Here is a 23,684-nt window from a genome sequence, read left to right as displayed (position 1 = left end):
GATAGGAGGGGGGGGGAGAAAGAGAGAGAGAGAAAGAGAGAGAGGGGGGAGAGAGAGAGAGAGAGAGTGGGGGAAGAGGAGTGGCAGACCAAGGGCAGAGAGAGAGAGGGGGAGAGAGAGAGAGAGAGAGTGGGGGAAGAGGAGTGGCAGACCAAGGGCAGATAGAGAGGGAGGGAGAGAGAGACCCTTTTGACATCTAAAATGAAGATAACACTGCATATATCCTTTTTTTACCTGTGTGTGTATGTAATTTTATTCTCTTAAAGCATTCTCTTGGTGATCATTGTTTTAATAGTATGGATATTCCCAAGAGTCATATTTTTACTTTTATTTTTAATGTGTATATGTGTGTGTGTGTGTGTGTGTGTATACACACATACACATACACACACACACACACACACACACACACACATACACATACCTATAATAAAGGTAAAAAAGGATATATGCAGTGTTATCTTCATTTTAGATATCAAAAGGGTTTTGCGGCTCTCAGTGTTTTGTTTTTGGTGGGAAACGGGTCCAAGTGGCTCTTTGAGTGTTTTGGGTTGCCTACCCCTGCCCTAGGAATACTAGAGGTTTATAATGAGTCCCTTTAAAATCTAGTTTTCCCAGCTTCCTTCAGTAAGTCTTACGTAAATCTTCTAAAGGCTGGTAGAGACCTAAGTATGCAGGTTATTTAATGAAAGTGTCTCTGGCATGAGCAATACAAACAATACATCTCTGCCATTCTTCCTGTTCTTTCCAGGGGCCAGAATAACATTTAAAAATGACAAACATTTGGCAGAATGACGTTACCCGCTACTTTGTTAAAGGTGTAAAGAATTGCAGTAAGATTGAAAGTATTCAAAAGTCTCAATGTTTTACAAACAAACCATTTAATAAAACATAAAAACATAAGCCTTAAATCAGTTGATTATATAGGGTTGTGGGGGGGGGGGAAGGTGCCATAGAATTCATTTACACCTCTTGGCTTTTTCCTTCTCAGTTTTATCTTGAGAAAAAAAGAATGAGAAAGATTTCACCAACACTGCAAAGCAGTATGATATTCGTATCTACTCTATGTTCGTACGTAGTCTATAAAGTTAAAAGCAAGGTTTAAAACTAGCATTTTCTTTGGTGGGAACAGAGTATTTGCTAATGAAATTCAGAGTGTCTCAACAACCCCTGTCTTAAAATTCCCCCAAGCCCCTGCCACAAAGGTGGTTTTTACAAAAGTAGATTCACTTCTGCTGGTCCTTCCTTTCAGAGTCTTCTTCCAATAAGATCACCATAACAAGATGTCCCCGGCAGTAACTCCATCTATCTGTGGATACTCAATAACTGGGTCATGCCATATTTTCCTCTTCAATGGGGCTCTGCAGCCATGGGGGATAGCCGACCCCTTTGCTGGGCACCTCCTTTGGGTTGTGAAAGAAAGAAGTGTCTGAAGAGTCATGTTCTAGGAGAGGCCAGGACAAGACATTTGTATTAACTGATGTATCCACAAGGGGCTCTGGATCATGAGGTGCAGCAGTAACATTCTCCTGGCCCGATGCACTCTGAGAAGGTTCACCCAGCTCAACAATGTGCGACTCAGGAAGAACATTGTATGCTTCCTTTCCTGGGCTGCCGGTATCGTGGTCAGAGTCTCCCGCCCCTTCAGGGATGAAGGGAATGCTGTTACTGCGCATCTGCTGACTGGCAGGTCGGGTACACGTGCAGTCAAGGGCCTGCATGTCCTGACAAAGGCAGCTGTAGGTGGTTGATGGTTCTGAAACACAGCTGCTCTTGCGCTTCAGCAGAGAGAGACGGCGTCCAAAACCTCCTGAGGTAGGAGCAGTAGAGAACAGTCGGTTCAAGAGGTGGGCAGGCACATGGCGGCTCTCTTCAAAGCTCTCGGCAATCTCCTCCAAAGGCTGGAATTGCATATCCTCCTTGGCCAATCTGGAAAGTGAGGACAAGCGGTTGAAGGAATTTGTTCAACCATTCAGCACTAACCGTAGATACTTCCATTACTAGAAAGTAACAGGGCTTTCCTCAAGTGGGAAATGCATAGTCACAGTGCTTGTACAATTACAGTCTTAGCAATGGGGAGCTTCACGCGCACTGGGAAAAGATTGATCTATCCCAAACAGGGAAAACCCAAACGGTTCATCCCTTGTGCTCCCCCTTGCTTCTTTACCAGTTAATCATTTATTATTATTATTATTATTATTATTATTACTACTAATAATAATAATAATTTTTGTGCTGCACAAAGAGAAAAATCCTTACGTCACATCAAAAGTGGAGCCTTGGAATGACGGCTGTTGCAGCAGAAAAACTGTAGCTGCCGTATAGGGGGCACGTGGGTTTGAGGCATCCCAATACTTATCCTTCTCCAGGAGAGGCAAATCCGCATACATCTCATCCACAGCCATCATGGAGACCTTCAGAAGAAAACCAAACATGAAGAATCCCTTTTGCAAGCAGACAGTACTGGCATTTGCCTGTCTGTTTGTCAATATGTATCTAGGATATGTATGTACTGGGGTAGGAAGGGATAAGAATCTCAACTATTGGACCATGGAAAAATTCAGCTCCACTGAACATTGCTTTGTCAATTCTTAGCAGAAGAGGAGAGGTTGGGGGGGGGTTTACCTGGAAGTTCCTGTCGATCAGTAAATTGGTTTCAAAGTCATCGTCATCCTCTCCAAAAGGGTTGATGAGTTGCTCAGCCACCTGCAAAGATCCATAGTGAGACAAAGATTGCTCCCCTCTCAGTCTCTGTTTCTAACCTTGTACAGAGCCTCCCAATCTTCTGCCAATTATACAAATAGATGGAGAGAAGAAGCTAAACCTAGAACTAAGAAGAAATGTCCTAACAGTTAGAACAATTAATCAGCGGAGCAACCTGCCTCCAGAAGTTGTGAATGCTCCAACACTGGGAGTTTTAAAAAAGAGATTGGACATTCATTTGTCTGAAATGGTATAGGGTTTCCTGCCTGAACAGGGGGGTTGGACTAGTCACTAGGACCTCCAAGGTCCCTTCCAACTCTCCTGTTCTGTTCTGATCTGATCTCTTAGCTGTTTTTCCTCTGCCCCAAATTGGATTCACTGGCGTATCATCCCTGAGCAATTCTCTACAGCAATGGTTCTTAACCTTTTTGAATGAATCGCCCCCTTGAACCAATGAGGAAGTTGTCATCGCCCCTTCCCCCAACATAACCTCTCAATCACAACTTAGGAAATAATTCTTCAATTTATGCAAACACTTTTTTTATTTTCTTTAAAATTGTCATCAGGACATACAATGCAAATAATTTATTTCCAGTCTTTTTCCCATATCTCAACTGTGTGAAAAATTTTGGTGCCACCCTTCACTTTATTCCCAAACTTCGTGATACATGTATTTCATTATTATCTTATTTATTCAAGACACTTAAATATAATGACCACTGAAAACAAAATTCAATTGCAAAAAAGTGAAATGCCCGAAAAGAAAAACAGTAACATTTAATGATTGAATTATAAGTGAAATAATAGTTCTTCCCCAATCTCTTCATTTCCGTTGATGAAACGGACATAAGCCAATAACAAGGCTTCATTTTCACGAATTGTTGACTCGTCAATCTGCACCACGAATTCTGTATTTTTCAAGATGTCAATAAGTCTTTCTTCCACATCAGCAGCCATTTCATCAATTCTTTTTGATATGGTGTCATTGCTCTAAGGAATCGATTGCGTGATAGTGCTTGCGCTGGGCCCCAACATGGTGGCAACAATCTGTTTCACTGCTGGTAAAACCAGTGTTTCTCCAATAGTGTGAGATTTGCCACATTTTGCTATCAACAATGATACTTCATAGGAAAAATGAGCCCCTTGTCGGTGTTGAGGGATGATTTTCCAAATAACTTCCCAACAGTGCTGTGACCCTCAAACTTAGCCTTTAAAGATTGGAAAAACAATGCTGGTTTGTTGGCTTCTCTGAATGAATTCTTACCAAATGGTCTTTCAGTCAGGAAGGCTTCATCGCTTCATTTGAAAATGTTTTCTCACAAAGAAGACAAAACGGAAGCTGTACATTGGAAGGAGATGGAATGAATCCCAATTTTAGGTATTCCATCAAATATTGGCGACACTTCCTCTTCTCAGCTATGTTGAGAAGTCTTCGAAATGAAAGGCACTACCTGCAAATTAAATTCTCGACTGCACTGGAACACTAGAAAAACACACATGGACGTCGATAAACCTAGCTTCAACAGTCACATTGACATTACAGCTGACATCACAGGGGACAGCCACTCAGCATGCAATGTTTCGAAAGAAGCGCTCCCCCTCCATCACTGCCCATTCTGGCCAATGGCACGCCACTGTATGGGTAGAGGCTGCTACGCAACAGGCATGAAGATAAGCGATGCATATTCACATATGTACGGCATTCTGTACTGAAGCTAGCTGGAGGAACGTTTGAAAACATAATTCAATCCACTAATAGCGAGTGATCTGATGTTTTTGTACAACATACTGTACGAAAAAGTCTCAAAAGTGTCCCCCAAACTTCTCGCTCCATCACCCCCATACCGCCCCCTTTTCATTCCTTCGCCCCGTGTCGCCCCTTTTCGTTCCATCGCCCCCCTGAAAAATGAAATCGCCCCCTGGGGGGCGATATTGCCCAGGTTAAGAACCACTGCTCTACAGCAGCCTTCCAAGGTAAGGGATTTCAGTCATTCCCTCCTAAAATTAATCATATTGGTTCTCAATATTGAAAGGACTGGTTGGCAGCCAGAGTAGTTGGAGATAATGAGGACTCTTGTTGTCCCAAAGGTGCTTTTTCCAAAAGGCAACTGGACTTTCTTGATTTTTTTTCCCTTTGGAAACATTTCTCATCCAAGAAACATCCAAGAATTGAAGAAGCTTCTTGGATAAGAAGTGAAAAAGAAAAAAAAAAAACTAAGGAAGTCCAGTTGCCTTTTGGAAAAAGCACCTTTGGAACAACCATGACCTGGATGATTGAGAATCTCCATAGACAAGAACTCCTGTTCAACACATCTGGGCAAGATCTGCTTGAAGAAAGCCATGTAGGAAATGCTCCAGCAATCACTACAAATTAACTAGCTCCATTCTATCCTACCTTGAGCCATCCAAAGTAGAAGAAAAACTGAAGCAGAGTGAAAACAGGAATCCACAGGTCTAGGTCATGTCCTTCATAACCTTGGGCTGGATCGAGGAACTGCCTTCCAATTAGACAAGAAAAGAAGAAGCTATATACAGCAATGGTAACCACCTATGAGAGCAAAGAGAAAAGGAAAATGAAAAAGTGGAGAGCTTCTTTGCTCAGATGAAAGGGTTTTTTATTACAATAATTACTGTAATATGCAATTTGGAGTGCAGTTTAATCCTTGCTTAATCATCTGTCATTCAGAGAATTAGGTGTGCTAAGAAATAGAACATATTTTCAGTCTCTTTTTAGGTCAATGTTAATATAAGAAATTATGATGATTCTAATTTTCAGATTATACATTTAATTCCATGATAATTTAAAAACCCCAAGATAATTTACCATTCCCTATTTAGTTACCAGTGGGAATTAGGTCTATATCTCATGTAACACTGAAAAATAGAACAGTAAAATTTTCCCCCCACTTATCCACCAATAATTTATGCAGAAAGGCACTGATAACTAATTTAAGTACCATTAGTTACTTTTTTTATCATCCTGAGTACATTTCTTAAGGCAGTGATTGCAAACACACAGTTAAAGTAGGGCTATTCTAGAGTAAGTTAAATATCCTTGGATTACTAGGTTGTAAAGGATAGATTGTAACTCTGTAGATAAGATGTTAGGTTGCTGGATGTAATTAACCAGTAGGCAGACTAAAATTAAGTGTCCAGATAAACATACTTGATAAACATGTCGGCCATAAGGGAACTTCTGCTCTGATAAAGTTATTGTGCAGCCAAATACTCTGACATAGAGTATATATTATCCATAGCACTCATGACACGCCTGTGTTTCACATCTTAAAGTGTGAGAGTTTTAAAATATTCTAAATAATGATTCTCAACCTGTGGGTCGGGACCCCATTTGGGGTTGAACGACATTTCACAGAGGTCGCCAAATAACGCAGTCCACCATTTTTCCCCCTTTTCCTTAGCTGTGCTACTCCCTTTTATTCTATTGGCTTTTGAAAGCCAATAGAATAGACTCTCTTGAATAGAGTCTAATTCTATTGGCTTTCAAAAGCCAATAGGAATTGTCCAGGCTGTCTCTGCCCTACTGAGCCCGCCAAAAATCCCATTCTGCAAACGGTGCTGCAAGTTGTCCGCAGCGAAGGTGAGCTGTCTGGAAGTTTCCACCCCTCCCTGCTGAGCAACTACTAAAAATGTAAGTAAAAGAGGGCCAGGGGTGGGAGGTGGGAGGTCAGCGGGCGCAGGGAGGGTTGCTGGCACGGGTGGGGCACGGTGGGTGCCTTACCTCCCTTGGGCTGGGCCAGCTGGTGGCCCAGCTGGTGGTCAGCCTGCTCCGTCTCTGCCACTTGCCAGCTACGCCTCGACCGGCGCAGAGGGCGGCACCACACATGCGCGGCGCTCCCGGGCAGGGAAAGTCCTCAACTTATGACCGGTTGTTTAGTCCTCGACTTACGACCGGTTGGGGGGGGTCGCGGCATTAAAAAGATTGAGAACCACAGTTCTAAACGTACCAATTCTGCTCTATTGCCAGTTTTAGCTGTGGCTTTGGTGGCTTGCTGGTTTTAGACTTTGTACACTATCTTTCAAGGCAAAAGCTTCCTTAGGCAGTTACATGAAATGAAATGAAATAAAATAAAATAAACCTATACTACATTACATATGTAATCATTCTGTCAATAATCCATAATTCAAACTTGACTAAGGTTTTAAAGCAGACAATTTTTAAAACAACAGCAACATACTAATTATGCTTGAAACTATGATAATGATTTTGGCTACCCAAGAATAAGCTATAATAAAATCAAGGGCAGATTGTACAAAGAAGAAACTGTGGATCGTATACTCAGCTCATACAAGAAGATCACACAAACTGATTATAAACACAACATAACATATTCAGGAAAATGATTCACCGAGCTTCTATAAAAATTACTGTGCACCAATAATGAAAAATTAGTGGGAACATAGACTTGAAAAAAGTAGTAAAAAAGGGCAGGTTAAAATATTGTGGGATTTCCAAATACAGTGTCTTGGCTCATAACACACCAGATATAACTATGGTTGAAAAGAAGAAAAGAAAGTGTGGGTAACTGATGTGGCAATACCAGAGGACAGTAGAATAGAAGGCAAATAATTGGAAAAGATCAGAAAGAATCAAAATGTGAAAATTAAAACTGAAACCGACTTTGATGGTCCCAGTGGTTATCAGCACGCTGGATGCCATACCAAAAAATCTTGGATGCACTTAGTGAATGTGTGTGTTGACAAAATTTCCATCGATTGCAAAAGACCACATTGCTTGGATCCACACATATATTACATAATGTGTTATAAGATCCTCAATTCAATGCATATGAAAACTGCTGCGTCCTGGGCCTGATGAGGCAGCTCAGCAGACTCAGAAATGTTGCAAATGGTCCCGGGCAACCCAAAAGCTGCCCGGGACCAGACTGGTTGGCGCCAGCCTTGCGCACATGCGCAAGGCGCGAATAAAGGAGATTTATGATAGGTTGTTTAGAATACTATAAAAGACCTGCGAGCCTGTTGGGTTACTGAGTGGTAACGTGGATCAAATAAAGAAGAACTTGGTTACAACGTGAGTGCGTGTCGCTTCAATGCTGTGAACCCCAAGACGTAAAAAAAACCCAACATAGCTAAAGAACCAGCAGCTGTGATTTGACATTGTTGTGAATGTATAATAATATATTAAACAATAATGATACTATTAGCATAGGATGTATGAGTTAGAAGGGTTCTTGCAGGTCATTCGTTCATCCCTCTGTTCCAACCAGGACTCCCCAGTTCTCCTCCCTTAAGCTCCCCTTGAGCGTCTCTTTTAGAAGCTGACTATTCCTGGCTCCAGTAACTGTTCTTAATGGGGCTTCCTTTCTAGATATTTTATCATCCAGGTAACTTCCTTCTGAATATGTTCCAGCTTATCCATATCCCCTTTAAAGTACAGCATCAGCTCTTAACACAGAACTCCAAATGCAATCTAAGCAGCAACAGAGTACAAGGGAACTGTTATTTCCTATTATTTAGGCACAGCACATTAGTTGTTTAGCTGCTACATTAGGTTACTTGCTCATGTTCAAACATTGGGGTACTCTTATACCTAAATTCTTCTTTTGTACCCTACTGTCAGTTTGAATTTCTCCAGTCCTATATCCATTATATAGTTTTCACTATCCTAGTTATCACACTTGTGCATACTCCTGTCTGTTGAGGTCATTTTTATGATTTTGTACTCTAAGTTATTGGCCAATCATTTTAGCTTGGTGTCATTCGCAAAATGTACAAGCATCCTTTCCATCTCATTCTTCAAATCAAATTTGTAAAGTAGAACTGAACTGATGATAGAGTTCTGGGGATGCCACTTAACACTCCCTTCAGAATGATACAGAATCATTCACAAACATTGTTTGGTATGGCTGTCAGTCAATTAAACATCAATGCTATGTACAAAAACTATTTGTGTGGAACAGAATTCTACAGAGATTCCATCTCTATTGTTCATTAATCTGATAGTAACCTTTGATTTCTACTCTATACATTGCTGCAGAGACCCCAATGCTGTTTTCCCAGATATGGACTACCAACTTCCAGAATTCCTAACCAATGACCATATACATTGGGAATTCTCAACATTCCGGTCCCAATATATATAATGAGAGCATTAGCAAAGAGGAAGTAGAAGATAAGCTCAATTGTTTTTCTCCTCTCTACTGATTTTCTCTTAAAAGTGCAATCCCTTACATTTATAAGAATGTTCTTTCCAACTGCACTCTGAAATCTGGACAAACAACTGGTTGCCTAGGATACAAATGTGTAATAGTCTAGAGAGCCACAAAACAGAACTGCTAGATGCAAGAGATGGCAAACCTTCCCATTTCCAATTTTCTCTTAAGTCTGGTCATAATCCTTTAATCTACTTTAAACAAGAGGAAAAGGACACACAAACCAGAAATGCCAACAATAGGATATGCTTAATCATTCACCAATGAAATAACATTTGTGTACTCAGTGTCTAACAGCTTACCTGAGTGTATACTAATGGTACACTGATCCAGTCATAGTGGTAAAGCATGCTGCAGTTGCCACGAAAGTGATTCAGTTCCTGGAGGGAGAGTGCAATCATCACTACTTGTGTGAGGCATGAGAACTTTCTACAACTACATATGGCTTTCCACAATGCCTTCAGGCATATGAGTAGCAATAAATGACCGTGACTTTTTCTGGAATGAGACAGAGAAATGTGATTCGCTGATTCTCCTGGACTTCTCGGTGACCTCAGAAAAAAAATTGGCTATATATCTTCCAACTTGGAAGGATGGTGTTTCAGTAGTTCCATCATCTAACTCTGGAAAGTAGGGTTAAGATATTGTTCAGCAATCTTGTGGTAGTTACACTGTAGATGTTGGGAACTGCCTGTTATATATATATATATATATATATATATATATATATATATATATATATATATATATATATCTCACTACCACTATCCACTAAGGAAGATGTAATAAGAATAAATATCTTACAGGAGTAACCTTAACAAATACATGATTACCACATTGTTTTCAAGATTCTCACATAGTTTCCTTTTTATAATCTATTCTGTGTTTTTCCCAAGTACTAAAATTATATAGCCTTGGAACTTAAATAGCATTCCTACCTTTTGATCCATTTAAAATCTAATTGGAATTGGATGCAAGATCTACTGTTTGTTCCAGATGAACATGTATATTCTACTTTGGATGTCACCCTCCTCATCTGGGACAAAACAAATGATGGCTAGGATGAGAGTTGGTGATGATGGCTCAGTGACAGTTATCAATGTATCTCAAAGAAAACTTCTCCCGGCCCTGCTTTGCAACACTAGTTCTATAGAACAGAAGTAGACAGCCTGGTGCTTTCTAGATGTTTTTGGACTACAATTCCATGCTGCTGGCCATCTTGAAGGGGACTGATGCGATCCTTCTAAAATGCCAGGTCTCTACTGTTAATAGAAGAATTTTAAGCATTATGGATGGCTGAGAAGCTACTCAGAAATGTAAGAACTTCAGAAACTAGAAGTTTCTGGGAAGTGGAAATAACTATTAAACTTAGTTTAAGTTTATAATTCAAATGCTAGGATTCCCAACCTCACCTCCATGAGCAACTTGAGAGCACAGTTGTCACGTATGCGGCCTTCTTTACGTGCCTGTGCAGCTAAGTTGGTAAACCATATGCAGGGGACCCAGTATCGATTGTAGGAAGAGTTAAGATTTTCAAATTTCTTGCGTTCCTCACGAGTCATGAACCCTTGAAGGAGATGCAAAGAAGCAGATTTATATATAATTCCACTCATGCAGTTGGTGGAATTCTTTAGGAGATACAATATCTATTCTCTTGCAGACTTCCATAGCCTAAGATATTCAGGGTGTATGGGTCTATAACAGTGGTTCTCAACCTTCCTAATGCCGCGACCCTTTAATGCAGTTCCTCATGTTGTGGTGACCCCCAACCCCCCATCCAGCTGGCCGGGGGATATCAAAAACTTGACCAAAAAAAAAAAAAAAGGAAAAAATGGGAAAGTATAGGTAGTCCTTGACTTACAACAATTCGCTTAGTGACTGTTTGAAGTTACAACAGCACTGAAAAAGCGAATTATAATCATTTTTCACACTTATGGTTGTTGCAGCATCCCCAGGGTCATGTGATTTACATTCGGATGCTTGACAACTGATTCATACTTATGACGTTCACAGTGTCCCAGGGTCACGTGATCAATGGACAGGGGGCGTGGCCAGCTGATCACTCAGGTTGCAGAGTGCCTGTGGGGGGGAATCTGTGGGTCTCTGGGATGGGACTGTGATGGGTGCCTGCCTTCCTTCCCTCCCCATGTCCCTTCCTTCCTTCTTTCCTTCCTTTCCTTCACCTCCTTCTTAGTCTCTTCCTCCTTCCCTCCCTCTCCCATTGTCCCTTCCTTCCTTCTTTCCTTCCTTTCCTTCACCTCCTTCTTAGTCTCTTCCTTCCCATCCTCTCCCATTGTCCCTTCCTTCCTTCCTTCCTTCCTTCCTTCCTTCCTTCCTTCCTTCCTTCCTTCCTTCCTTCCTTCCTTCCTTTCCTCTTTGTCCCTTCCTCCCTTCCATTGTTCCTTCCTTCCTTCCCTCTCTCATTGTTCCTTACTTCCCTCCCTCTTCGTCCCTTCCTTTCTCGCCCCCTCCCCCCGTGCCCAGGAAGGGACAAGGGGAGGGGATAGGCTGCCAGCATGACTGGGGGCTTTACTGCCGGCAAACCTACCTATGCACAGGCAGAGACAGAGGAGAGCTCGCCCAGCTCACTTGCTCAGCTTCGCCAAAAGACATGCCGCTTGCTAAGTTAGCAGAAGCTCCAGGATCAGCGCCGGGCTACAGCTGATTCGCGCTTCTGCTAAATTAGCCAGCTTGAGCAAGTTTGCTGGGCAGGAGCCAAGGAGAGCAGCTACAGCTGCAGAAGCATGGATCAGCTGTAGAGGCTTGCCCCGATCCTGGACAAGAGGGAAGGAAGGAAGGGACAAGGGGAAAGAGGGAGGGAAGGAGGGATAAAAAGGAAGGAAGGAAGGAAGGGACAAGGGGGAGAGGGAGGGAAGGAGGGACAAAGAGGGAGGTGAAGGAAAGGAAGGAAGGAAGGGACAAGGGGAGAGAGGGAGGGAAGGAGGAAGAAACCAAGAGGGAGGGAAGGAAAGGAAGTTCCAGCCAGGAGAGGCTTGGCAGCCCGGCTGCGGAGGAAAAGAAGAGCACAAAGCCAAGGAAAAGAAGGTGGCGGTTTCCTCCCAAAGGGGGCTCCTTTTCCCCACCCCTTCCCTGGGTTTGTGGGGAATTTCTCGTCACCAATGCTGACAGGTGCTCCTTCGAGCCCGCCGCGAGCTTTCTCGCCCCCTTTGCTTCTCCCCTCCTCCCCCACTTTCATGAGGATTGTGGCGCCCTTGGGAAGCTTTGAAGCTTAGGAGAGGAGGAGGAGGAGTCCCTTCCTCCTTCCCTCCCTCTCTCCCTGTCAAGCCCTAGTGGGCTCGACATGAATGGGCAGAGGAGGAGTCGAGGATGGGCGGGGTGACAAAGAAGACCGGCAGCCGTCGCCAGACCTCCCGGCTGAGAAGCGCAAGTTCGGGGGTCACCAGCTGACAAGCGCAGGAGTTTGGCGCTGCAGCAGCCTCCCCTTCGCTGACCTGCATGCACAAGAAGTCAATCCGGTTGCTGCACAATGAGTCCCTGGGGAGGGCGGGGCCTTGCTCTGCGTCTGCGCTCTTCATGCACCCCCTGCAGGGCACATTTGGTAGAGTTCATGCAGACTGCCACCAAGCAGCATATTTTCCACAAACAAGTGAGGTGGAGTGGAGGGGGGAGGGAGAGAAGATGGTTGACAAGCCCTGCCTAAGACCATCGGAAATATGTATTTTCCAATGGTCTTAGGCGACCCCTGTGAAAGGCTCATGCGACCCCCAAAAGGGTCGCGACCCACAGGTTAAGAACCGCTGGTCTATAATATTATTGTCTCCATTGGCTCTACCGATTACGGTTAATGACCATGTAGCCCAATATATCTGGATTGTACCAGGCTGAGTAAAGCTGAAAACAGGGCATTACAATGGCATTTACTGGCAACACTTTCCAAATTAAAGGATGTCCTAAACAGTGCTTACTTTTATTTTCTCCATTTTTCAGAATGTTCCCATGTCACCACCTTAGGTCAACAGGAAGATGGGCCTCCGGTGTTATACTTACCTGCTTCTACCACATGGTCCATGGTGGGAAAGCGCTTGAACACAGCAATGCTGACTGAGCGCAAGATCAAGACTGCTGACAGACTGCAATAGCGCATGAGTGTCCGTCGATAAAGCCGTCCCCTCTCATCGGCACCATGCACATTTCCAGAAATGGTACACATCAAGCGATCTGGCATTGGCATGCTGGTATACTGGCTCCACCAGCGGTTTACTACCAGTGTTACATAGAAGCCTGAGTGAATCCAAGAGATAGGAAGTTGTTTATTTATTTATTAAAACTATATTCTGCCTTTCTTCTCAAATTACATTAGAACATGACCTCCACATTCCAAATCTCATTGGAGGTAGGATTATTTTATTATAAAACCCAAAATAGGTTCTAAAAGCCAAAACTCAGCCATGCAAACATGTAAACAACACATTATAACAAATGTGTTATAAAAATGTGTGAAGTGTTTTTATTCATTCTTATTTGTATTCCACATTGCTTATTTCTCTTTTCAATAGTCAGTTCAGCATTTCATGCCCACTTAGCATTCTCAGCTTTTTCTGAACTGTCTTAGATCCCATTCCTGTCAAAGTTTTTATTTTTAATTCCTTTTACTCCTTTTACTCATTAGGAATCCAAGAATTCCTACTGCATTCTTATAATTCCATAAGAATCTGTATTCTGCAATAAAGTTCATTGCTAGTGTACATTTGTCTGAGTAGATGCCCTGTGTTTTCCTCTGAATACTGAGCAAAGGCCAAGATTTTGGAATTAAGAAAATTCCAATATCTTGGCCAAGGTTTTACTTTTTGCTTTTTAGAAATAACTGTAATTTGCTTAATAACCAGTATCCTTTACTGTGCCATTCCCTTGGCAGGATGGGAAAATGAAGGACGGAGGTTCAGATTCGAGTCTAAAACTAGAGAGTTGGGAAAATTTCATATGTAAAAAAAAAAAATCACTGCATTTTGCCCATTATCCTCGAAGCAGATGAAGAGTAGGTAAAGGATTGGAATGGAAATAGCCAGAGGAGGAGGTTGAGAAATCAAGCATCTCACCCAAAACAAAGGAGACAGGAATGAGATTGGCATACTGGTTGCAATAAATGACCACCTTTTCGAAGACCCGTTTCTGATCTTCTTTTAAGACATACCTAGAAATAGAAAGGAGAAGACCAAGATTAAGGAAGATTATTATTTGGCAGTGGCTGGCTTCCATGGACTTGATTTGAAAATTGGAATAATTGAAGGCACCATGTATCCACCGTAACACATCATGATAGACTGTTTTCACACATTTCTTAATTATCTACATTTGGCTTACTCACTTTTCAACCTCAACACATTTCAACCAGGAAGAAAAATACAGACCTATTCACACAGTGCCCCAAACAGGAGAAAGTGAAATCTCTTTTGCTCAGGGTATAATTGAAACAAGAAATTTCATGAATCAGGTTAATTACACTGTTGTTGAAAAGGGGCAACACCTTATTTACATGTAGCCTCATCACTTATTTTTATGTTACAACTGGGCCAGTAATTGAGCCAAGGTTATATAGCAAAGTTATACAAGAATTATTTTAACCATATATATCCTCATGCCAAAATATACTTTCCGGAATGAACAATGTCCTTGGGAATTTAGTATGGTATTGTATAATAACTCTTCAAATTAGAAAAGAAATTTCATAAAACCCAAATGTGCAGGTGGACTATTGATGACAATGCAAAGCTCTTGGATTGTTCTGAGAAAACAGGAGGGAAAGGATGCCTACTAATATCCTGATTTACCGATATGTAAGGCTTAATCCCAAATAGGAAACCGAGAAGACCAGGAACTCCTTGTACAGCAGTTTATAGATGCTCCCACGCCAGAGGCTCAGCAGTTTGTAGAAGCCACCAAAGCGGGCATTGGCCACCCGAGCTGTATATGTAACAGTCATGCTAGGCAGAAAGAAGCTCAGTGACTCTGCAATTGAAGGAGACCCAGAATTAGATCTTACTACATACAAACCTCTCATGCAGATCACCTTCTCTGTTTCTCACAACAGGACTTGCAGCAAAGAAAATGTTAGGTTCTTTCAGAGCCTTTCATGCCTTTTGGACACAGCAGCAGCCTCACCTTTGAGAACTTAGGTTGCCTTCCCCAACCTGATGCCTTCCAGATTGATGCCTTTCACCTCAATGCTTTCCCACAATGACAAGGAGAAACCCTGTGGGGAATCCCTTGCAAGTCCTACTGAAAAACTCTTTGAGGATACTCTCTTGAGATCACTCCCTTGACTTTCAAATGGGTGTGTTTGTAAAAGAGCTTTTCTTGCCTCAGCCCCTGCCAAAAGTGCTTTTCCATTGGAAAAAGTGATAGTAGCATCACAGGGGAGGAGTTATTACAACATCCAAACTGCTAATTGTTATGCAAGGAAGAATACTTGTTACAATGGGGAGATTAAAAAAAAAACTCCTCCCTTTTACAAAACTGCTGGTTTTAACTAGGTAGGAGAGTCAGGCCCTCAAGCCATTTTTCCATGGTAATTCAGCTATCAGCTAAAAGGAATAGCTCTGATTTGCATCTTCCTTTCTTCTTTTATGTTCTCTACAATGGCAGAGAAATCAGATACCACCTTGCAATCAAGAACGCTCCTAAGACAATACCTAGCAAATCAAAAGACATTTTTTTCTCCTTTTAAAATAACACTAAACATTAAAAATGGCAGGGAAAGGCAAGATTGCAACTGAAAGATAACATTATCTGAACACTGAAATGATCATGTAAAGTTGTACCAGCATTTGCAGAAGATTGTATAATACCGGGTACACAGAACACCTTAGGCTAAAATGTGGTTGGCTACTTTATGGTTCAGGGTTAATTCAGTAAAGTGCAGTTTAGATTAGTACAATTATTTGTTATAACAGATAGACAAAAGCAAGAAAGGTTTATGTCATCTTAAAGATGAACATTTATTGCCACATTGCTGATCAAATTCTGCTGTGTATAAAGTTGGTGTTAATAAGGTTACAGATTCAGGTTGACATCACTTAACAAGCACAACTGGGATAGGCAACACCATCACCTTCAGCAACACATCAAGTGGCACCTTTTGACCTACTGAAGGTTCCTCAAAGAATAGCAGGCATATCAGTCCTGCTCTACCAGTTTAATACTGGAATGACCCCTGCTTTGAATTTAAACAATCCTCACTGAAATAGCTTAAAAGCTTTCAGCATCAGACATTACTGTATAATGCAATGGTTCCCAACCTTTTCTATACCCCGCACCCCTAGAACGCTTCTGATATATTCTCGCAGCCCTTACAAAAGTTCAAAATAACGTCAACGAATTATGCATACTCACTATAATTTTGAAAACCCAAGTTTTTGCACACACACACACACACACACACACACACACACACGGAATATCATCTCGTAACCCCAGGGGGTGCGAGTACCCCTGGTTGGGAACCCCTGGATAACATGAAGCACAGAATACCTGATCAAAAAAGTACTAATCATTGTTTATGCATCAAATGTAGGTCTGTCATTTTTTTTAAATTTCAGCATGATTATTCTAAGCTTGATAATTTTTAGGCCTTAGTGCATTGGTTCATATCTAAGCATTGTTAGCTGCAATTGGAAACAATCTCATATTGCTGCATAACATGCCACCTCTCTTACATATTCTATGTGGTTTCCTCTGTATCAAATACTGCATGATACGCCTCCCAAGGCAGAAGTGCATCTTCTTACACTGCTATCTCTAACACCTTGATAGTGTTATAGATACCATAAACTCAATTCTGGAAAAATAGCCCCTGTATTCAATATATTGCTTTATTTATAGCAATTTGGAATCAAATGGCGCTATTGGGAGTTTCTTTCTGCACTGTCCGTATGTTGGAATAAGTTGTCTTATTTATTTCATTTTAAAATAATCTTTTCTTTACCTACGATGATTGATTGCCTTGTTAATCCCTTTTCTCCCTGACCATCCTACGAAGTAGGCATGTTAGGCTGAGAAACAGTGACTAACCCAATGCTCCTCACTTCTTGAATCTGGTTCCACATGCTAAGTTTGGCCCTCCCACAGCTGAACAGCTTTATCTCTCTACAGGTGTTGTTAGCTGAGCATTTCCTATTGGCATCCTTCTTGTGGGCAAGAGAAAGGGCTGTTATTCCCAACAGAAAATTTGTGGATAATGTACAAACGTACAGTAAGTACAGCATTCAAATACAAACATTTTAATAAGTGTTATAATCAAATCTCAATCAAATAAAGGTCCCAAGATGGGGAAAAATATGCAGCATTCCCACGATTAATACATAAATATTCAAAAGAGTAAAAAGCAGTCCTTTACAAGTTATAGGCCGTATACAATAGCAAGGAGAGAAGTAAAACAAAACCTGCCAGGATTCCCACAACACTCCTTTGGGGGGGCCGAGATAATCTTGCCAATACTTCAGCTTTTTGTTTAAAGCAGTTGGGTTTACAGATGGTGGATCAAAGTACTAGACATCTGCTAGGCAACTTTGTACCAATCACTCCTTCCAAGCCCAACCCAGACTATTGTAGGGGGAAAAACAGGATATAGGATTGCAGGATAGGCCACTGAGAAAATGCAGGCTACAAATCTAATAAAAGATCTTCTGTCACATGGAAGTACAGCAATTTAGCTGGATTGTTGACATTTTTATTGGTAGGAGTTCTGCATTTGGCAAAATACGTAGCATTCATCAGAAGATCTTCTCTTGCAAAATCTTCGGGCACAGCTGTAGCCTTTTCCCTTTTTATCCTGAGTTAATTAGTTGCTCCTTCAAGCCAATTAATAGAGCAAGCCCTTGAACTCTAAGAGAGACCTCTAAATATACTTTAAAGGGGGTCTGATTTAATCTTTCGCAAGCACACCCTTACCTTCTCCAGATCTAGCAAGGCTTCTCTCATCTGGTACATTCTTTTCAGAGATTTCCCCTCCCTACTTGCTATCCCAAGAAGAATTGAGAAATCGGATGCCTTCCCCTGGGGGGACAACAATCAAATCTTCTTGGATTAACAGTGGAAGGTAAAGCCTTTGAAGGAGGGCAACTTCCCAGACTATCTAAATGAGTTCTTCATTAATGAGTAAATGCTAGCCAATTTTTTTCCCCTTAACTAAAGTCTGGCTGTCGTACAATTGACCACTTACTGAGATTCAACCCATAAACAAATATCAAAAAATCCAGAGTGTTCTTCCTTCCATCTTTCTTTCTTTCCTTCCTTTCTTTCCCCAGGAGCAGTTGGGGGATGGAAGAACTGAAAACATGAGTAAGAGAAGACTGATCTTCAAACCAAAACATTGATCTTAGGTGAGATGAGTCTTAATGTCTCGAAAATGGAGATAATGCAATAGCATCTTGGTTAGCAAGTTTGGTCTGCATGCAACTATGCTAGAGCCCATACAGTACCTGCAGAAAGTTCTTTCTCAGAGTCAGAAAGTCTAAATGATCCCAATGTCTGGAATCAAACTGATCACCTTAGGCACAGGTAAGTTTTCTGCATGCTGCATCAATTAATGGGAGAACTCGGGAAATGGAAACATTTCATTCCTCTAGGATTTATGTTGTCTAAGTCCCTACAGGAAAGCAAAAGACTCTCATAGTAGTTGATAGACCAAAGAATATAGTATAATCTTTTCTGAATCTACTACAATGTAGTTCTCCCTTGGAAAACGGCCTCAAGAGAAACATTCAGCGCAGTTTCTACCAGTTCCAAGGAGATGGGGTGGGGTGGGGTGAACAATTCAGGCAATAAGTACTGTCCTTAGCCTATCATTGCATATGTAGCACCAGACTCTGAAGGTCATTAAAGGACTGCAAAAATAATTTTAGAATGATCTTAAATATATTGTCATGCTAAATATGTGTAAATTAGACTATAAATAGTCTGATATTTTCATTCATCCTTATTGCTTAAAGCATCTTTAGAATGGGTATCAATATTGAGTTAATACAGTTCCTATAAAATTCAAACTTTCAGGGTCACAGACTAGGCTAAAGCACTGTTTTTCTTTCTTGGCAAGCATGATGCCTGGGGGATTCTGGGAGCTGATTTCTATCCGTCTTCAAATTGCCAAGGTTAAGAAACACTGAACTAGAGAAATGTAACAACTCCAAGCTAATTGACAATAAAGAAGAGACAGGACTTTCCTCCAGATTTCAGCCCAAAATTCAATACTGGAATAAATATAAATGCCTCCAAGGTTTATATTTCTAGGTTTATCACTCTGCTCCTACCCGTATACCGACGAAAGAGGAGAAGGCAAGCACTTAAACCTTACAGCCTCCAATCCCAAACCACATGAAGGCCAACTAAAAACATCTGTAAGTAAATTTTATAAATTATCTCAGCTTAAAGAAGCCATAAGCTTGTAACAACATTGACAGGATACAAAAGTTTATAAAGCAAGGAAAAAGAACCAGCTCCTTGCAGGAACAGAGAACCCCAAACAAACCATTTTAACACTAACCTGTGCAAAAGATTTTTTGCTGTTTTGCAGTTGCCTTCAGCCAGGGTACCTGCAGGAACAGACTGGTTTGCAAACTTCCCTGACAATGATTTTCAGATCCAAACTTCATTAGGGGATGCAAGTGTTGGAGATAAGGTGCCAAAAAAGGGAACAGCTCAGGCAGCCCTTACAGGTTTTTAAATACTTACATATCTAACCCTTTGAAATGTGAATTGACCTTTTACAACCCACCCACAGGTAAACTCTTTGATTGCTAGGCATCTGAACCTGGATTGAGAGGAGAGAGGTAAGAAATGGGAACTGAAAGCCTGCAAGAGTTGTTGCAGGCACAAAAAGGCAGGTTTATTTTTGAGTCAGTTTTAAGAGGAAGGGGGATGAACTGCAGAATGGTGGAAACTTTAGGATGAAAGAAAAGAGACAGTCCTGAGGTAACAATATGAATATTATAATATATAACATGAAATTACACTTGATGCATTTAAACCAATGTAAAAATACAGAGCCAAACAGCAAAAGGATGCATGGTAGTATATAGTAAAACCAAGCAAGCTATAAGGAATATCTGTTTCAGTCAAAACCTCAGTATGACAAAAACAACAACAACCCTACATACAAACACTTCAAAGGTGAAAGCCAAATCCCAAGAAAGGGAATTCCAAAACCTGCACTGCTAATTAAGTAGTATCAGTTGCAACTTTAAAGATAGCTACAGGATGGGTAAATTTATAAGATGGAAGATCAACTCTTAAATATACTAAACCCATCCCTAGTACATGCAATTTCTCATACTGTGCTCAGCAATAAATGTTATGGGGAAAAGAGTTCAGTTGGAGGAAGGAAAACTTGACATGACCTTGAATCCTTACCATTCAGCTTTCTAACCTCATCGCTTACAGTACTATTTTAAATTGGTTTTCTGCACTGATGATTTAGTTTGGGAATGAGCTACACATGGAAGTTGCATCTCTATAAACAATCTCAGGCTGTTTTAAAACCAGCCAATAATAGGCTGGTGAAAGAATTTATAATCCTTTTTTTTCTACTTGAAACCTGATGGAACCATTCTTCCCTTTGGGCCTTTTTCTCCCTCCGTGTTTAACAAATCAATACCTTCAGGGTTTGGTTTGTAGAGCAAAGATGAACCATGCAGACAGTTACATTGCCATGGAAAGTAGGACGAGAAAAATAAAGTGGAGAGGCAAAGGAATTACTTTCTCATAAGCACATTTAAGTGCTTGCGGTTACATATATTTACTCCCATCTCTTTTGCATTTTTTCCATCTTTAGCAGCGTTTCTCAACATTTGTGTGACGGCGACCCCCGTCACACAAATGCTATGCGCATGCGCAGTGCGGCGCCGCCCCCGGAGGGGACAAAATGGCGGATCGCCGCCTTTGGCGACCCCCGAAAAGTGGTCGATCGACCCCAAATGGGGTCGTGACCCATAGGTTGGGAACCGCTGATCTTTAGGGATAGGATTTAGATATTAAATAGGAATATGGAAATTATCATTCCTATGTTCTCTCAAAACATTTCTAGTTATAGAGCTGTACACCAGCTGTAGTGATTCTGGTGATGTGTTATCATCCTTGATGACTGAAGCTGCTATATGAATCATATTTCTTATATCTGTGTGATTGGCTTTGCCCATTCTACCTGATACTATTAGATATTGCTACATTCTGGTGTGCATCAGGTTGTTGAGTTTATTTACTAGATTCATATCAAGCTTTTCTTCCAGGAAAAACACTGATAGAGGAATCTTCCTTAGTTTCATCGTCACAACATATCTATGAGATAAATGGGGCTGAGAGTGAGTGATAGGCCAAAGTCAGCAATTCAGTTTTCATGGCTGAAAGTAGACTTGAACTTGGTACTCTCAAGTCCTAGTCTTATCCTAGTCACCATACCATACTGGCTCCCTTAGTAGTTCTTCGAAGAAGCAGATTGCCATAGACATATGGTTTGTGACTCTGATAGAAGAATGCAAACACCACAAAATCAGTGTACCCTAGCTTTGTTTCTTGGAAGACATGCCAAGACTAACCCTTTAAAAAGATCATAAGAGTCTAGAGCCTATCAAAATGAGACAGTTCTCAGTCTTTTATAGCAAAATAGACAGGATTTTAGTCAACCAAGAAGCATTATTCATAGAATTTGCACAATATACTAGGTTACACTATGATGTAGTACGTCATTCAATATATTGTGCAAGTCCAGCCAGTATGGCTTGTTTAATAATTCAGTATATTGTGAGAACCAGGCAATTGGGTTAATTCAAAAAGACATGTTCTGTTAAATGCAAGTTTAAACCTATAAGGTTGCTTGTTTTGAATTAGGCTGAACAGCTATTCCAACTATATTTTCTTGGCTTGTTACAGAATTTATCATCTCCAAATTCAGGGATCAATTTTAATGTAAATTAATAACAAACACAACAATAAAAGTACTTTAAACTCTATGTAAGGAATAAAAAGTAAAATCATATAGTCAAATACATATTTAAAAAGTAAAGGTTTCCCCTATTCAGTTGTGTCTGATTCCAGGGGCAAGCTAACAATTAAAATATTAATCTCCCAACGCTTAGCCTTAAATCACAATTCTTTTCATGTTATAAATGAGGAACTGAGTTTTAAAAGGAATCATTTCTAAACTTTGTCACTGAGGTACAATTTGTGTTCTATATCCCATATAAAGCCTTTTTTGGTCAAATACCAATTACATGATTTTGTTTCTAGAAATGACATGAACTCTCTTCTTACAGCTACTGTTTTGCTCTAGAAGGCTTTGTCCCCAGTGATGCCCACTAGATACATCGGGCTTCAAGGCTGTACTGCCTGAGAGTTAGAGAAGTCAAAGGCCAGCCTATCTGAACTGACCTAAGTAAACCTATGGATAGAAAAAACAGCATTCTTTACCCAGCAACAAGACAATAACAAGAAGCAAGCCCTGCTTTGCCAGCCATTCACGGTCTATGGCCTAATCCATGCCCAATGCCCATTACAAACCTTACAGAAATTTCCAGAGATGCATCATCTGCATTCAACAGCTCCTGTATTCAGTGTGGTATGGGAAGCTTAGCTGGTTGTAAAATAAACTGGGCAGGTACCTGCTAAAGCCCAACCCTAGCAATTGAATGGATGCATACTCCAGATAAATACTCTTAAGTGATTAAACTAGCATGGCAACCTCTAATTTCAAAGCCGCACACTGGGATATGACTCGTTTAAGGCACGTAAGGTAGAAATATACAATACATTCTGTGATTAGGATACTCCATCACATAATTTATTGTAAAGAAAGAGTTCTTTCTCATAGCAAGATAGAATTTTGACCGAAGCCACCTAATAAAGGAATAGTATTTGAGTAAAATTTAGAAGTTGGGAAAGAGGGAGATGAGTAACATACAATTATGTAACCCAGACAACTTATTTTTCTTATCTAGTGTATCATTGATAATATCTAGAATATAATTGATTTAATTGGTTTAAGGGGAAATCAGACCGCACTGCTTAGCATTTTACCTAGTTCACAGTCCTTACCAGTAAAACAAGAGCACTGTATATCAGGATTGTGCAAAATTCTAGGATTGGCTCTGGACCAGAGTAGCAGAGCTGAATCGAATTATTTGATTTATTGGAACTTCAGCAAAGCTACTATTTCATTTTGACTTACTGTGACTCTGCAGACCTGATCATAGTCCCTTTTTCCTTTGGCAGGAACATTTGCTTCATCCCTCCTTCCACAGACTGGGCTCTTTCCCCAAGCACAAGTTTGCCTGTGTGCATTGTTGTTTACTTCTCTCTTTCTTCCCAACTGCTGCAGCGATATGCAAACATGGCCACAGTTATTAAGAAAAGCATCTGATTGCAAATTGCCAGATGTATGAATTCTTGCATCTTTCCAATTCAGGGACTTACAAGTGCATCAAAGAAAACCTTTGGGAGATTTTGCTTACGTTTTTCATATTCCACTGTCTCTCCTCAAGTATAGATTGCTATCATAGCAACTAAATGAATGCTTTTTGTAAACTACTAGATAAACATTAATGTACAGGTAGTCCCCGGCGTGCAACCACAATTGAGCCCCCAATTTTTGTTGCTAAGTGAGACATTTATTAAGTGAATTTTGTCCCATTTTACAACCTTTCTTGCCACAGTTGTTAAGTAAATCACTGCCATTGTTGTTATGTGAATCCGGCTTCCCCATTGACTTTGCTTGTCAGAACCTCAAAAGGTGAACACATGACCCCGGGACACTGCAACAGTCATAAATGTGAATCAGTCTGAATT

The 23,684-nt window shown here is 40.9% G+C and overlaps 1 protein-coding gene across 8 annotated transcripts; it reads right to left on the bottom strand.

Annotated features, from left to right (window-relative positions):
* Positions 1-473: 473 nt before the first annotated feature.
* On the bottom strand, positions 474-23,138 carry BEST2 (bestrophin 2). 8 transcript variants are annotated; one of them, XM_039343225.1, is made up of 10 exons: positions 23,068-23,138; positions 14,684-14,861; positions 13,952-14,046; positions 12,903-13,136; positions 10,307-10,461; positions 9,197-9,274; positions 5,099-5,251; positions 2,626-2,706; positions 2,260-2,414; positions 474-1,929 (listed from the first exon to the last, which is right to left on the bottom strand). In XM_039343225.1, exons 2-10 carry the CDS (start codon positions 14,833-14,835, stop codon positions 1,332-1,334), a joined length of 1,701 nt encoding a protein of 566 aa, XP_039199159.1. In that variant the 5' UTR covers positions 14,836-14,861; positions 23,068-23,138; the 3' UTR covers positions 474-1,331. The 8 variants fall into 8 exon arrangements, with proteins under 8 accessions (XP_039199159.1, XP_039199151.1, XP_039199168.1 ...); XM_039343217.1 differs by lacking the exon at positions 23,068-23,138 and adding an exon at positions 22,401-22,473; XM_039343234.1 differs by lacking the exon at positions 23,068-23,138 and adding an exon at positions 22,406-22,439.
* Between the last annotated feature and the right edge of the window lie 546 nt (positions 23,139-23,684).

The sequence above is a fragment of the Crotalus tigris genome, unplaced genomic scaffold (genome assembly GCF_016545835.1).
Source record: "Crotalus tigris isolate CLP2741 ecotype Arizona unplaced genomic scaffold, ASM1654583v1 scf7180000017551.9496454, whole genome shotgun sequence".
Classification (NCBI taxonomy): domain Eukaryota; kingdom Metazoa; phylum Chordata; class Lepidosauria; order Squamata; family Viperidae; genus Crotalus; species Crotalus tigris.
Note: the sequence above shows the minus strand (reverse complement) of the source record. Positions and strands in the feature narration are given on the sequence as shown.

Bases quoted from the DNA above. Each gene is read 5' to 3' on its own strand.
- BEST2 (XM_039343210.1), bottom strand. From the start codon at position 19,501: ATGAAGTTTGGATCTGAAAATCATTGTCAGGGAAGTTTGCAAACCAGT. The intron at 10,462-12,902 runs GTAAGTATAACA...ATCTCCTTCAAG, and splicing joins GGACCATGTGGTAGAAGCAG to GGTTCATGACTCGTGAGGAA. The intron at 2,415-2,625 runs GTAAACCCCCCC...TTTCTTCTGAAG, and splicing joins TGATCGACAGGAACTTCCAG to GTCTCCATGATGGCTGTGGA.